Here is a 15,318-nt window from a genome sequence, read left to right as displayed (position 1 = left end):
TTTGATTGTTGAAATATGCAACGCATTCATGGCTAACTGCAAGACGTCCTTGACAGGTGCATGGTTCCTTTTCGATCAGATCAAAACGTATATTTAAAATTTCTGTTCACGCTTCGCAGTAATTATTTAGTTGCATATATACACGATTCGTTCAGGCTCACAAAACATTGCCCAGAATGTTAAAATTTCAAATACAAAATTAGCTCGCGCTTCGCGCTCGAACTATTTATATAAGGCTTATGAGATTATTAAATATTTATGTTGATTTATAGGAATACAGCTAATGGACTACCCCTTCAAATAAACATACATAAATCAACTTCGAGCGGCCGATTGTGGAAAATGTGACTGAAAAATCCCCCCCCCCATATCAGCGAAGCTGGATCCGCCCCTGTACCCAACATATCATTTGTAAATATGCCTCTATAAAGGAGCTATATACAGTTCTTTACTTGTGTTTCTGCTCAGACTCATTAGAAAGGTGCAAATTGGAAACTTGAAACTGATCATGCATCCAGTGCCATTTGGCCAGGGTATACCAATCATGGTACAAGAGCGATTTATACAGTTTATGGCAATATCGAATTGGACTGTGTCAGGCAAGGTCGCCAATTATAGTAAAAAGATTCTTATAAAATTTTACGTTGTGAAGAAAGTTCAAAAATGGTCACTCGTTTCGTGTTAGATGTCAAGTAAGATTTTTTATTTATTGGAACGTGGAACAAAAGAAAATGTATCATTTTGGATTTTGAAATAAAAATTGGTGGAAACAGCAAAACAGACGGGCCCATATTTTATAATGGCAATTTTCGTACATTTACTTGCTCGTGCAGTATTATTTTGTCCACCCTATGCGATTGGTGAGGTTGGGGGGGGGGGGGGTAGGCCTATTGGGGAAGGGATAGGCCATGCAGTTGAACAAATAGGCATTTTCACAAGAAAGTGTGCGTGAAGAAATAATATTACTTCAATGCACTATGAATTATGATGCAATTAATTTAGGCCGATATCGCAACATGTTTGTTTTGGGTTTTTTTGCTTTTCTCTCACTCATAACAGTCCGAGTGACAATATATATCCGGTTATTCATGAGGGACGTGTATCGTTTGGTTGTCAAGTTAGAAACAAAGAATTGCAATAATAAAGTTAGTCAGACTAGACAAATTCCCAACGACTCGTTCCCATGCAGCTCGATCCCCACCCAACCCCCCTCCCCTACGTTCTTTCTTTCTCTATATAATTTCTTTCTTTCATTGCATTTTTTCCCCTTCCCGTTCTTTCACCTCCTTTTTCTGATAATGACTTGAAAATCGATCAGTGCTTGGCTTGTAAATCATTGTCCCTGCCATTTTTTTTGCATCTCTCCCACAGTTCAATGTTTAATTAAAGGTCAAGTCCACCCCAGAAAAAAAAATGTTGATTTGAATCAATAGAAAAAAATCCAACAAGCATAATTTTGAAAAATTCATCAAAATTGGATGTAAAAATGAGTAAATCAGTATGGCATTTCCAAATTTCACATAGCCTATATTTTTCACAAAATAGTTATATGCACAACTCAGTATTATGCAAATGAGAGTTGATGATGTCCCTCGATCACTACCAACCGCGTAGCCAGGATTTCATTTTGGAGGGGGCGGTAAATGCACGCGAAGCGTGCCAACACTTACAGAGCGCGCGAAGCGCGCTCCCTAGGGGGTGGGTGCAGGGAGGGGGAGTTTCCCCCTCCCTTGCGAAGCTTTTGCTGTTTCATAAATTAAAATGAAAAGGAGCCATCTCTCTTGTCTTTAGTACCTATATATCAGCTCCAATTCAGTTGACTATATTGTGATTTTGAACATTGTTTTCAAAAAAGATTGTGAACGCACAAAAAAGGAATACAATTGAGGAAATTAAAATGATAATAACCCCGCGCGAAGCGCGGAAACTAAAGCGTTTTATCAATTTTTTGCCATGAAAAGGGTCCCGAGAAAACGGTATTCTCAAACACATATTGGATACTTCCCTTGGAAAGATCAGATTTGATTACAAACAATTTAGCGACAGTGCATATCTTTAACTCGCAAAACAGAGGAGAAGAAGTGTATATGCCGGGAGGAAGATATTCCTCCCCGCGCAGAACAACGAAACTCTGAAATTTCAAAGGGCAGACGTTTCATCAAATGCAGATATCTCCAATACCCGATCGGCTCTAATTCAATTAATTTTCTAAGATTATTGAACTTCATTACAAGGAAAATAGTGCGCAAAAAGTTGAAACTTCTGTGATTTATTGAAACTATATAAAAAGGATACCTAATTTCTTTGACTTATCCTGAAGCGCTTCATTTTGAATTATAAAGAAACTTTGGTGTCATTCAAAATTTCAAACTGAGGGCGCAAAACAGGACAGGAGATGAATGTGCAGGGAAATGACATGAAGTTTAATAGAATTTGATAAAAAATATTGTACTTTTTTATTCAATAAGATACGAATTTTATACCTTCCTCTTTTTAAATTAGGAACCTGTTTGCCCCAAAAATTATGGTTGTTTAGTAATGAGCTGAAAAGCGGGAGAAGTTGACTTTATGGAGGTGACGGCAGAAATTGATATAAAGATTTCACCCAACCGGAGCCGACCCGACCAGAAGTTGCGCGATCAATTAAAAAAAAAGATAACTTCATATACTTCGGCCTAACCATGCCCTAATGTATACATTTGAACTTTACCCGGCAAGAAACACATATATAGCTGAGGTGGAAAAACAGGGTTAGAGAAAGGGTGGGGGGAACAATGGAGATCTTCAATATTGTCATTTAACCGCGCGCAGCGCGGAAGCAAAATTCATATATAAATCTAAAGCAAGAGTGAAGGAGTTTCTCTTTTGAGAAAAAAAAAGAATAAAAAGAAAAAAAAAACTCAAAGCTACCTTTCTTCCCTTTCCTCCCTTCCCTTTTCCTTTTCTCCTCTCTTTTTTCTCTTTTTTTTCTTTTTGGGGACGTTTTTTTTTTTGGGGGGGGAGGCGACCGCCCCCACCGCCCCCCTGGCTTGTTTGAATTATATTTCAATTAGAGATTTGAAAATAAGGACCAACTTGACTGAACCATAGATATAATCCTCAGCGGTTATTCCACATATTCAGGAAAAAAATAAAATTATGGGGAAATATATAAAATGATATCGAGGCCCTATATCGACGTTACACCCGACCCACATTATTATTTTTATTGTTCTTTTGGTAGGCCTATTTAGTTAGTGAGATAGTGGTTATTACCATGTGAAATGGCCATATTATGGAAAGATATACGATCAAACTGAATAACATTATTTACAGAACTTTATCCAATAAATTACTTATTCCATAGGATAGCCAGTTTTCTGAAACTCGGCATGCTGAGCTGTATACTAGGCCCATGGTTTCGATTGAATCAAATAATCTCGGGACACGCAGGATCTCTCCATGTACATGACCAGTGAACTGAACTCTTCATGACCTTTAGGAGGCCCGGTATACAAGATCATTGCATGCAATGTATCTGTTGACCTTATTACGTAACGTCTCCACACGCACTATTCAACACAAACACACACACTCATACCGTACACCCACGCACAAGTGAATGAAATTCCCGGCCAGTCCTGCTGCATACACAGAACATACATCCAACGTGCACACTGTACTAGTCTACGAATTCAGACACAATTAACCCAAAGACTGTTTATATATCATTTTAGTGAGAATTAAATCAATGCATTTCCAAAACATAAACAGGATGCACAATCTTGGAATTTTCTTTGAATGTAAGGGTTATTTCTGTTGGTTTCATTTTCCTTTCTTTTCTTTTGAATCATTAGAATCGTAAAATAAAACTTTTTGTCAATCTGAAACAACATGAGTTGAGGCTAATACGCGGGAAGTCGGAGAAGAACCAAAAAAAGAAGTTTTTCCAATTCTAATTCTGTGCTGTACGTTATATTCATTCTGATTTATAAATTGTTCCAGTGTTATATTAGCAATCAGAGAGCAGATACTTATTTGCAACAGCTAATATCGTGGTTGCATTTTTTTAATGGGAAAGATGGGACGGTCGAGGTTTGTTATATGCAAGCGGCCCCCAGCCAAGGGCAAGTTCAAACTTCAAGGAAGGTAGGAATGAGGTACGTACTCCTAATATCGATCAAGGCTGTTTAGATCTAAAGTCTGCTCTGCCGTTCGTTGTAATGTGATGCAATCATGCAAGGAAAGTCTGGAAACGGCAATGTATCTACGACTATGAGCTTCGTAAAACCATAGAGCTGTAATAGCTCTATGGTAAAACTGATTGACAACGCAATTGTGTAGCGAGGACTACATTATCGTTCTCGCGTAGCACACGCACGGCAGAGGCGGTGGTGCGCACTTTGATTGTCTGCATGCAGCTACGTTTCAAAAACCTGGGTATCCCGACAAGGTAAAATCCACACATGTAAGAGCATAATTTATCATGAAAAACACCTTTTCATTTCATATCATCCACATCATGACTGTTTTAGGACATACACATTCATATAATATACAAATTAATTAGAATGGTGACATGCCGATTTTGAGGAATTACCAAAACTATCCACCCTCTTTAAGGCTAATAACTTGTACAATTCTACAAATTGTAATATAATTGATACACAACTGGTTCACCACTGGTTCAATACTGGTACAGAAAGCTTAGGAAACATGAGCATAAACCGGATGTCAAGGAGGAGCACACGTGACATTTAAACTTGTCAAAAATGAACAATTGGAGCCACATGCAATTTCAACATTATGAAGTCACTCAATCGGTGAATCACTGGCACGAGATCAATGGAAGCTCGTGAATTAATCGGAATTTTATCAATGGGATCTATCCATCGTGTCACAGAAGAGAATCACATACCTCACATTAACAGAATTGTCAAAAGCAGAGGATTCACGATGGAAAATAAAGAAGAAAGCGGCTCCTTGAAACCATAATAAGTTTCAGAAGGTTACACACATGCCGCCACTTTGAAAAATTAAAATGGAGATTGGTTTCTTAGGGAAACAAATCGAATATCCACCAATAATAATACAGCAAAGACTTGACCAGGATCGACGTTCATCAAAGATTGCATCATTTTATCTCTGACCAATAAAGAGCCATGCATGAACAAAGGCATATGGGCCTACCGTAATATAAGTGTTTTTTCTGTTGTTATTTTGCTTATTTCTTGTTATCTGATGATTACGATTGTTATTGTACCTTTCCCTGGTTACCCCCCCCCAAAAAAAAAAAAAAATAATAATAATAATAATAATAAAAATAAAGTAAATATACACAACACGCTCCCACACACACACTCTCATATAATATATAAACACATAATTATATCCATAAAACTCACTGGCACTCATGATCCTATCAATTTTTTGTAGATTCTACTTCATTTCTCGTTTATTTTATACTGAGCAGAATTTGAAAACATGAACAATTAACGGTCATAAGTGGGAGATCACGGTAGATATAATTTGTTTGGGAAGACAACCGAGGAGTCAGCACTATGCTAATCAATTCATTATAAACCAATAATTAATAAATGATAATAGGATATTAAGTTGTTGTTTTTGCATAAAAGAAACATTGAAAAAGCAGATATTCATGAAATATTGTACAAATCCATAATTTCGGAGGACAAATAAATAGAAAAAAAATAGAATCTCGTAGATAATGATTACTTTATTAAAACGTTACATATTCTACGGAAAAGAAAAAAAATCACGTCATAAACACCTAATTGGAACATGACAGCTTGAATAAACGAGTTCGGTTGAGTTTGTCGAGCAAACGGATGACGATGACAATGATGAAGATGATGACGAACAAAGCTAACCATTATTTCATGTCGTCTAAGCAGGTCGACAGCGTCGTTGTTGGAACGATCATGTAGAACACTCTCTATGTTCCATCTTACAAGCAGTTGTGATAGATCCAATTAATCTCAACTATATATAGAAATCCATCATTTTCAATATTTTTCCTACAGAAAATTTGCAGAATGTTTTTTTTTTAAACAAAGAGGAAGCACACCAAATTGTCAAGACAACGACGAATGTATCAGTACATATCTAGAAATCATTTTGAACAAATACATGTATATGCATTTTAGATTTGGGCGTTGCTGGCTTTCCATAATTGTTCCGATAATCGTTAATCTTTGTATTAAAGGCTTGGCCCTGGTTCAATCAGCTTCTCCTCGTACTTTCTTTACTAGCATCAGAACAACAGAAAGGAAGGCTGCCGCGGCGCTCATAGCTCCAAGAATCATGAAGGCATCGTCGAACGATCCAGTGACATCGTAAATACTTCCTACATTGACCAAAGAGCAAAGAGATAATAATGATAATATTAATAATAATAATAATAAATGGTTTTATATAGCGCTTTTTACCTAAGTATACAAAGCGCTGCTATCAGTGGCGTAACTACGGGGGGGGGGGGCGTGGGGGGGCACGTGCCCCCCAATCGGCTGACAAAAAAAAAAAAAAAAAAAAACGGGGAAAAGGAGAAAAAGAGGAAGAAAGGAAGAGAAACGTAGTGGAAAAGAAGACATTATTGTTCATTCTAATGTTATATTATATCATAATTATGTTATGTTATATTACATAAGAAACATTTTTTTCATAACTTTATGAAGTATAATTTGCTCAGGGCCTATGTCGTCATTGTTCCTGGTGCTCGCATTGTCTGTTTATCGAGATATATAATCCTGTTATACTAAAACCTCCCGTTTTCAAGTCAATATACACCAAACTGCCAAATATATTTCCTCGCACTTCGAGTTATCATAGTTTTTTTGTACAATAGTATGCTTCTTTTTCATGACTACTTAAAGTGATTGCCCCATATTAAGGTCTTAATATAAAACATTTCCTGTCCGTGCTTACTTTCGCAGTAGTGAATTGGTGAAATATGTCTGCTCTCCATGAATTCCTAGAATCAGTCCTTAAGATGTCCCTTTTTCTGATCTGAATATCAAAAATTTTCAGCTCGCGCTTCGCGCTCGCATCACTTGGTTAGTGAACTACGTATGGTCTTCGTGAATTCCTACAAACAAGCCTTAAAATGCCCCTCTTCAGGTCTGAATTTCCTAAATTTTCAGCTCGCGCTTCGCGCTCACAAGATTTGATTAGTGAGATGGGTATGTTAATCATGATTACAAGTGCTTTATGTGCATGTTTAGATGTAATTCTAACAAAATCAGCAAGCGCTAATTGGCACTTTGCATTAGATGACTATGATGAGATGTGCATACTCTTAATGAATTCCTAAAATATAGTCCTTAAAATCTTCCTGTTTTGGGGTCAATATTTACAAAAATTTCAGCTCGCGCTTCGCGCTCGCATTATTTAGCGAGACAGGTACGTATCATGATTACAAAAGATTGATTATAATGTCCCTTTTTAGGTCTGAATATCAAAAATTGTAAGCTTGCGCTTCGCGCTCGCATTATGTGACCAGTGAGATACATATCCGTTTAATGGCACTGTCCTTAAAATTTTTTCTATTAGGTCAGTATACCTGGCAACTGGGCGCGCTTCGCGCGCTCACTAAGTTACTCAATTTTTTTGCTGGTGCCCCCCCAATGCCGTGACCCACGGTACGCCACTGGCTCCTATTACTACCCCAGCTTTAGCGCGGGCTACCATTACCGGCGCTCAGTGCATTCAAGGAATAAATCCTGGCGCGTATACCAATTCACCTCACTTGGGTCGAGTGCAGCACATTCCACAGTGTGAATAAATTTCCTGCTGAAGGAAAGAAACCACGCCATGGCTAGGATTCGAACCCACGACCCTCTGTTTGAAAGACGAAAGTCAGAACCACTAGACCACGAGGCGCCCACAAGATGAAATGATACAGTATGCAATTGAATTTGAGTGGATTCAGTGGGTTCTCTTACATATAGTTCTTTTTCTGGGTTCAATCTTATGAGTACAATCCAAAGCACAGGCTTGTTTACTGCCTTTTTCGGATTTCGCAGTAAATCAAGCACTTTTTCTTACTCATATCATAATTAGTACGACTGGGAAACTATCCCCTGAAACTGATGTGTTAGTTGATTATGCTTTCATCTGCGAAGGATGAAAGGTGAATATTAATTGTCATGATTTTAAGAAATCGATATTAATACAGTATTTTTAGACACAGTGTACGTCTTGAGCTAAGATTCCAAATTTTATTTATGATGAGCGACTGTAGCTCAGTTGACATTATTTTTGTATATTAATGAAGATGTCATTACATAGTTATGTCCCAGTCTGTTTCTCACTAAAACACATTGAACTCATTACCCCTTAACTGTTGTGTAATAATTTTCAGATTTTTTTGGTTTAAGTTTGGTGATCGAGAAAAGGAGAAGACATATACCTGACATGTAACCGGATGAAACCACTGCGGCTCCTGTCACAAAAAGCTTGATAGAAAGAATGCTTGCAAAGTTTTCTGTCGCGACATAAAAGAGCAGAACAGAGTACGTGGCTGGAAAGGATCCGAAGACGCAACCTCCGGCAAAAAACGAGCAGACTAAAAAGTTGATGAAGGATGCATTGAGTTGATAGAAGAAGAAGGCTACAGCTGCAGATGCCATGTTTATGGTAAATATCATCGCGCCCCAGTGTGGTCGAAAATGCAGGATGAAGGTGACGACCGTTTGGTTGATGAAACCACCGAGGGCACCAGTAAGTGGTAGATAGGCCGCCAAGGATTCATCAAGGCCTTTCGTGACTGCATACGACACCACGAAGAGTGTCCAACTGACCATGAGGGCCTGTACAATGAACTTACACGGCAAGAATAACAAACAAAATGCCTTTTCTTGGACAAGGACTCTGAAATTTAAAGTAACCAGGAAGAAGTCTACGATTCTTGATGTGACAGTCTGTTCTCGTTGATGAACTGTTAAAGGGTTTTGCTCCGTTGTTTCAAAATCACCAGGTTGAAAAGTTGATCCTTGTTCATCGGAGAGGTCAGCCGCTATTCCAACATCACTTGGTATATCTTCGCATGAGGACGCTTGGTGATATCCAGTTCTCGACGCATGTGGCGATCTGAAGGTAATCGCAATAGGAACGCAATGTAGATAAACAGCTGCAAGACATACAAGGGCGCCCTCAAGTCCATATGCGTCCAGTAGTTTGAAGGTGAGAACTGGAAAGGCCATACCGCCCACCAAAGATCCCAGGAGGCATATAGAATTCACAAAGCCGAACCTCTCTCCAAAATATTGATGGAGGACTTCGTATGATATCTGATTTATTGGGGCACTAAACAGTCCTGAAAAGTAATAAGGAATGGTGTGAAATTATGATGTAAGTCCAGATGATCAGATTTATTTCTATTCGTAATTTATTAACATTAAGATGATGTTTGGGCCACTAGCATAATCATTTTCTGTAAAGATGAAACAAACACCAATTATGATGTCATTATTGTAAGGTCACACTTATTGAGATTTATATCGGATTTGACAGCCAGATAGACGTCACGATAGGCCTACTCGTTTTGGCAGAAAAGTGTTTCTATCATGCAGAGTTAGGCCATATCAAAGTAAAGTATGGGCATATCACAGACGAAGTTGGTATCTAAAAATGTTCAAAAGTTTATAATGGTATCTGATCATTTTACACCAATCTTATTTCCACTGTTAAAACATTAAAAAAAACAGGAAAGGGAATCACCCCCCAAAAGTCCATATTAAAGACAACTCACTGCTAATCGAATCTCCTGCCCATTTACATCTAACTTTTCTTCCCGAATGTATAATTCTCTCAAAGTCAATTATACATTAATTATGTATAAAATTTGGTATATATTCATTTATTTGTTCGCCCCTACACCTTCACACTCCTAACACCTACCCGTCATGAACATGGCAACGCCAAACAAGACGGTTTGATCCACATAAGCTGAAGCGGCGATTGCTGCACTTGATCCCATACTACCCATAATGCAAAGTGCTCTAGGGTTAATCCATTTGGCCAAGATGCGTACAAGAGGACCTGTTGTAAAAAAAAAAAGAAAAAAAAATCGATAAGGAACCTTCACATGTCATAAAAATCCTTGTACATCACAGCATCGCATCCACATGAGACAAAACACAAATTACACACAAGTCACATGAATTTATTTTCCAGCGTTACGGAGTATAGCTGGTAAATCTTGTTTATACGGCAACGTAGGAATACGTCAGACAAGCGTAGCGGTCGTAATAACGTTGGATAATTTTAATATGACGTATGGGGTTATTTGTATGTGAAATTATGAAGATTCTTGAATTGGGCATAGAGAACGCCGAGAACCATCTCTTTTTTTAAAGACAAATTGGTTACCAGAGTTGATAAATAATTGCCATGAATCCATTATTTAACTTACTTTTTACCTGATCACGACAGCGTGATCAGGTATAAAGAAGCGTTGCGGAGTACAACTGGTAAATCTTGTTTATACGGCAACGTAGGAATAAGTCAGGCAAGCGTATAGCGGTCGTAATAACGTTGGATAATTTTGATATGACGTATAGGGTTATTTGTATAATTATGAAAAGGTATAAATTCTTGAGTTGGGCATAGAGAACGCCGAGAACCATTTAGCCTTCCACTGCATTATTACTAGCAAGTCTTTTTTTAAGACAAATTGGTTACCAGAGTTGATAAATAATTGCCAAGAATCAATTATTGTTTTATACCTGATCACGACATTTGTAATAGCCCAGTGTTTTCAGAGTTTTTGCGCTTCATCTTTGTTTCTTCATCCCGGGCTAATAGGGTTGGGAAATATTAAAGTTAAATTCCCCTGTTTAGGATTAAGAAGGATATACAATCTCTGAAGATGATGTATCTTAAAATCCTGATGAAGAAAATTTGTCTCATGTTTGAGAAGCATTTTATTTGTATGACAAAGTGGTTTGAATAGGCTTGTTACGATCGTCTGCGTTCGCGGAGCGGGGATGGAGCTGGGGTTGTCGCACCCTTTCGAGGAGGGGAGTCAAAATATACTGAGAAAAGTAAGACTGACGAATTTCGAGAGGAGCCTGGGTAATCGTTTCTACCACTGGAAAAGCAACATGTCCAGTAAATATGATGCGCATATATTTAGAGAGTATACACAATCTGTATCTATAGATGAAAATGATTTTGTGTTCAGGCCTCTCACTTTTTGTACATCTCAGAATTGTTACAAACTCAGAAAAGGAAAGATGTCCTATTCGAGATGAAGGGAGAATTTCAAAGAAGTTCTGGAAGCTATCGGGGTAAACTCGAAACAGTTTGGGTTGCATAGCCTGAGGGCGCGGGGGGTGCTACGGCAGCAGCCCAAATCGGAGTACCAGATCGCTTATTTAAAAGGCACGGCATATGGGCATCAGATTCTTTTCAAGACAGATATATCAAAGAATCTCTTGAAGATAAGATGTTTGTGTCATTGAATTTGGGTATATGAATTTTATGCAAATCATTGTAATATGGTTTTAAAGTTGATCTCAGCATATCATTCCAGTATTGATCATTGCTTTGATAACTTGTTTTTTGTTTTAATGAAGATCTAGATTAATCATAAAATGAAAAACTATCAATATTGATACCCTATATAAACCATACCCGTTCTTCAGTCTTGACTTAGAGAGAGCAGAGAAAATGTCTTGTCCCTGCAGCTGAAGTACGATGCCTCTCAAGGTAATATAATTCTAATTTATTCATAATATAGTATATATGTTTCTTTTAAAAAGAAAGAGGCTCAATAGGAAAAAAATTATTTCCGGTTGAGCTATAGCGAATTAGGAAATAATGACGTTTCCTATTGTTGGTTACGTGCTTTGCATTTCAAGTATGCAAATCAGCAGGGGAGGCGGGAAAGTTAAACGGTGTGCAGTCATGGAAGAGTCGTTCGAATCATTGACCGTTTTCAGCACGCAGCGGACAAGTCACGCTTCTAAAAACTCATTTATATTTTCCCTTCAGTTTTAACATGAAATTCGCGATGTTTAAGTGATCATTGATGAATTGCAGCTACGTGGTTTTTTATTGCTGCTGAGATCAACTTTAAATGCAATTTTCCACAAAGTAGTGGATAAATGAACGAGTCTAAACACTGTGTCGAATGACTTTTTCGTATAAGATAATTGGAGATATAGTTTTCATGTCAAGAACATTAATAACTTATGTCTATCAATTAACCAATTTTGACAATCCAGGTATATACCTTCCTTTTTCTGATTCCTGTTTTATCACAAATGTAAGTCAAAGGAGAAAGAGAGAGAGAGCAGAGAAAATGTCTTGTCCCTGCAGCTGAAGTACGATGCATCTCTAGGTAATATAATTCTAATTTATTAATGATATAGTATATATGTTTCTTTTGCAAAGAAAGAGGCTCAATAGTTGAGCTAGCGAATTAGGAAATAATAAAACATGTACAAGTACTATTGTGTATCGTATATCGTGACGACTATGTACAAGTATTGTGTATCGTATATCGTGACGATTTATGCTGATGATGTTATTATATTTGAGACTAGTAAAGATGTTGAGACAATAACTTCAAAATTGCAATCAAATATGGATTCCCTTAATGACTGGTATAAACCAAACCATTTAAAGATAAATGTCGACAAAACAAAATGTATGTTTTTAAAAACACGCTCCCATGTTGTAATGAAAATATTTATTGATGGCATTGAAATTGAGCAAGTTAAGTCAATTCGTTATTTAGGGGTTTTAATACATGAAAATCTTAAATGGGACATTCACGTCAATAACTTATGCAAATCCATTGGATTCAAGATCCGTTCCCTTGGAAAATTAAGAATTTTTTTAATTCCTTCATTATTAAACACCCTTTATAAATTTACAATTTTTTTGTATTAAGAAGTTTTTATTTGTCAACAACTTCAATTCATACATGTGATATACAAAATAAAATACATACGTCAATACAATATATCTTTACAAATTAATATATGAATACATTGTACACTCATATAGTTAACACTTTACATTTTCTCTTTTTTTCCTTTAGTGTTACAATAAAACCTAATAAAACTCAACGTACTCGATTTTTTTTTTCTAGTGTCAAAATATTCACAACATAACAAATTTTCCAAATACACAAAGCAAATCATTAATACAACCTAGTCGAATTGAAGCCATTAACAAGGACTATACAACCTTGCATCGATTATGGGCTACCTATTTGGGGAAATACTACTGATAAAAAAAAATAAAAATAAATTATAGATTGCAAAAAAGAGCCGCACGTTACATAACTGGAAACTTTGATCAAAATATTTCTCTTAAAACACTTGTAAAAAACCTATCCTGGACTAATATGGATGAACGAAAAGAATAATTTCTTGCCACACAAATGTTTAAATATATACATGGATTAGCCCCTCCCCAACTTTGTAATGACATTAAAATGGTATGTGACCATAGAGATATATACACTAATAACGCTATACATCTCTGTCTGTGACCGACATAATTACCATACAAGAAATAATGATAGCCTTAACGTAGTTGCACCCGTTGTTTCAATTTTCAAACAAGCTTTCAGTTCCGGTGCCAAACGATGGAACGACATACCCCATAATATTCAAAATGCACAAACTATCGAAACATTTAAATTGATTTATAAGAAGTTTTATTTCAATAATTAATATTATATGCTTTTTGTTCCACTTTACTTTATTTTTCTCTTTTGATTGTGTTAATGATTTGGGATATCAAATATGTTGGAACGAATGATTTTTATGTAATATAATTCGTACTCTTAGCAAATAAGCTTCCATTACTTAACTTGGCGATATTTATTTTGTAAAATTTTATACTTAAGTCTAGTTTGATATGCTCAATGATAATTATATTCTTAATTTCCTTCGTAAATTTGGTTGAATTTTGTATTTACTATGTCAATGATACCATACATCTTAATTTATATTTCACAGTTATTGTATTGTCTACAGGATAGTTTTCCCATTTCATCAATTAAAAAAAAAAATGAATACAGTACCAGTCACCATTCTTTAAATCACTATTGCCTGTTTCGACCGGAGAGCAATGGATTTCGTCAACTGATTCTATTGTTCTCTGGCTGAGGCAGGTAGTGGTGAGTCTGGGAATTGTGACTGTTAAGGCCACCGCACACCTTACGACTGGTCTGCGACCCGATTTCAGAATAAAATGTAATAGAATTTGATGCTAATATTGAGACTTGGAATATCTTACTGTGTAATGTTCGAAATCATCGTACGAATACCTATGATCAAATTTGTGACTATGCTATCATCCTTCTTAGAATAAAAGCGAATTTAATATCTAGTCGTAATGACGTCATAGCAGTCTTACGATTGGCTACGATTTGAACCTGATTTGGTCTTTACTCCAAAATAAGGGCTTGAAATCTTTCAAAATTGTTATAATATTATTGTTTCAATTAATTTCAACCTCAAATAAAATGATATGTTCTCTTCACATCTTCAGAAAATGAGCAAAATGCGATTTGTTCCTAAATCGGGTCGCAGACCAGTCGTAAGGTGTGCGGTCGCCTTAAGTGTATTTTATCTTTGAACAATTTTGTATTAGTGATAATTCTGATTTTAAATGTTATTAAATTCACTCATTACTGTACAGAACCCAAGTTACTCTTTTATATATTATGTATATATTGTTATTTTATGTTAACAGGACCTGGCTGAAAAACAGTCAATCTGAGCATGTTATCCTGTATAAAGATATTTTGATAAATGAATAAATAAATAAATTATCGCGATACTTACACGCCATGAAAAACACGGTTAACTCCACCGATAAGATGAAACCGATCGTTCCATAGTTGGTCTCAAATTTGTCGACAAGGGCTGGGACGAGGACACCAAAGGCTTTCAAGAGCCCCTGGGTCAGGAAATCAAGACTAAACTTGGTGAGGAGCACCACATATCTCCATCTTCCTGATGATGTTCCGCTCGACATCGAGCTCGACATCGGGTTCGACAGCAGGTTCGACGTCACTGTGGTCCCTGTGGTAGCCATAATGCAGAAGTTGAACGGGGTTTCCTATCCGATAAAGTCGATACCTTGAGATGAAATGAATTCATTTCAAATTTCAAAGAACCTAAAGGCCTGGTCCCACATGGCCGACGGACATGCACAAAACGTATTCACAACGGATACATAGGACAATCACAATCAAGTGGCTCCATCCGTTTTCATCCGCTCCAATGGACAAAGTGGACAAACAATGAAATCGCAGTGAACGGTGTCACTTTTTGCTTGTTAGAATTGATATGA

At 36.8% G+C, this 15,318-nt stretch overlaps 1 protein-coding gene across 1 annotated transcript; it reads right to left on the bottom strand.

Moving 5' to 3' along the window:
* Nucleotides 1–6,184: 6,184 nt before the first annotated feature.
* On the bottom strand, nucleotides 6,185–15,000 carry LOC129267184 (monocarboxylate transporter 9-like). The gene is made up of 4 exons (XM_054904924.2): nucleotides 14,808–15,000; nucleotides 9,898–10,038; nucleotides 8,408–9,313; nucleotides 6,185–6,346 (listed from the first exon to the last, which is right to left on the bottom strand). The coding sequence occupies exons 1-4, from the start codon at nucleotides 14,998–15,000 to the stop codon at nucleotides 6,219–6,221; spliced, it is 1,368 nt and encodes a 455-aa protein (XP_054760899.2). The 3' UTR covers nucleotides 6,185–6,218.
* Nucleotides 15,001–15,318: the final 318 nt, after the last annotated feature.

This window comes from Lytechinus pictus, chromosome 1, assembly GCF_037042905.1.
Source record: "Lytechinus pictus isolate F3 Inbred chromosome 1, Lp3.0, whole genome shotgun sequence".
Lineage (NCBI taxonomy): Eukaryota > Metazoa > Echinodermata > Echinoidea > Temnopleuroida > Toxopneustidae > Lytechinus > Lytechinus pictus.
This window is presented reverse-complemented; position numbering and strand designations above follow the sequence as displayed.

Bases quoted from the DNA above. Each gene is read 5' to 3' on its own strand.
- LOC129267184 (XM_054904924.2), bottom strand. From the start codon at position 15,000: ATGTCGAGCGGAACATCATCAGGAAGATGGAGATATGTGGTGCTCCTC. The intron at 9,314-9,897 runs GTAGGTGTTAGG...ATTACTTTTCAG, and splicing joins CGTTGCCATGTTCATGACGG to GACTGTTTAGTGCCCCAATA. The intron at 6,347-8,407 runs GTATATGTCTTC...TGGTCAATGTAG, and splicing joins TTCATCCGGTTACATGTCAG to GAAGTATTTACGATGTCACT.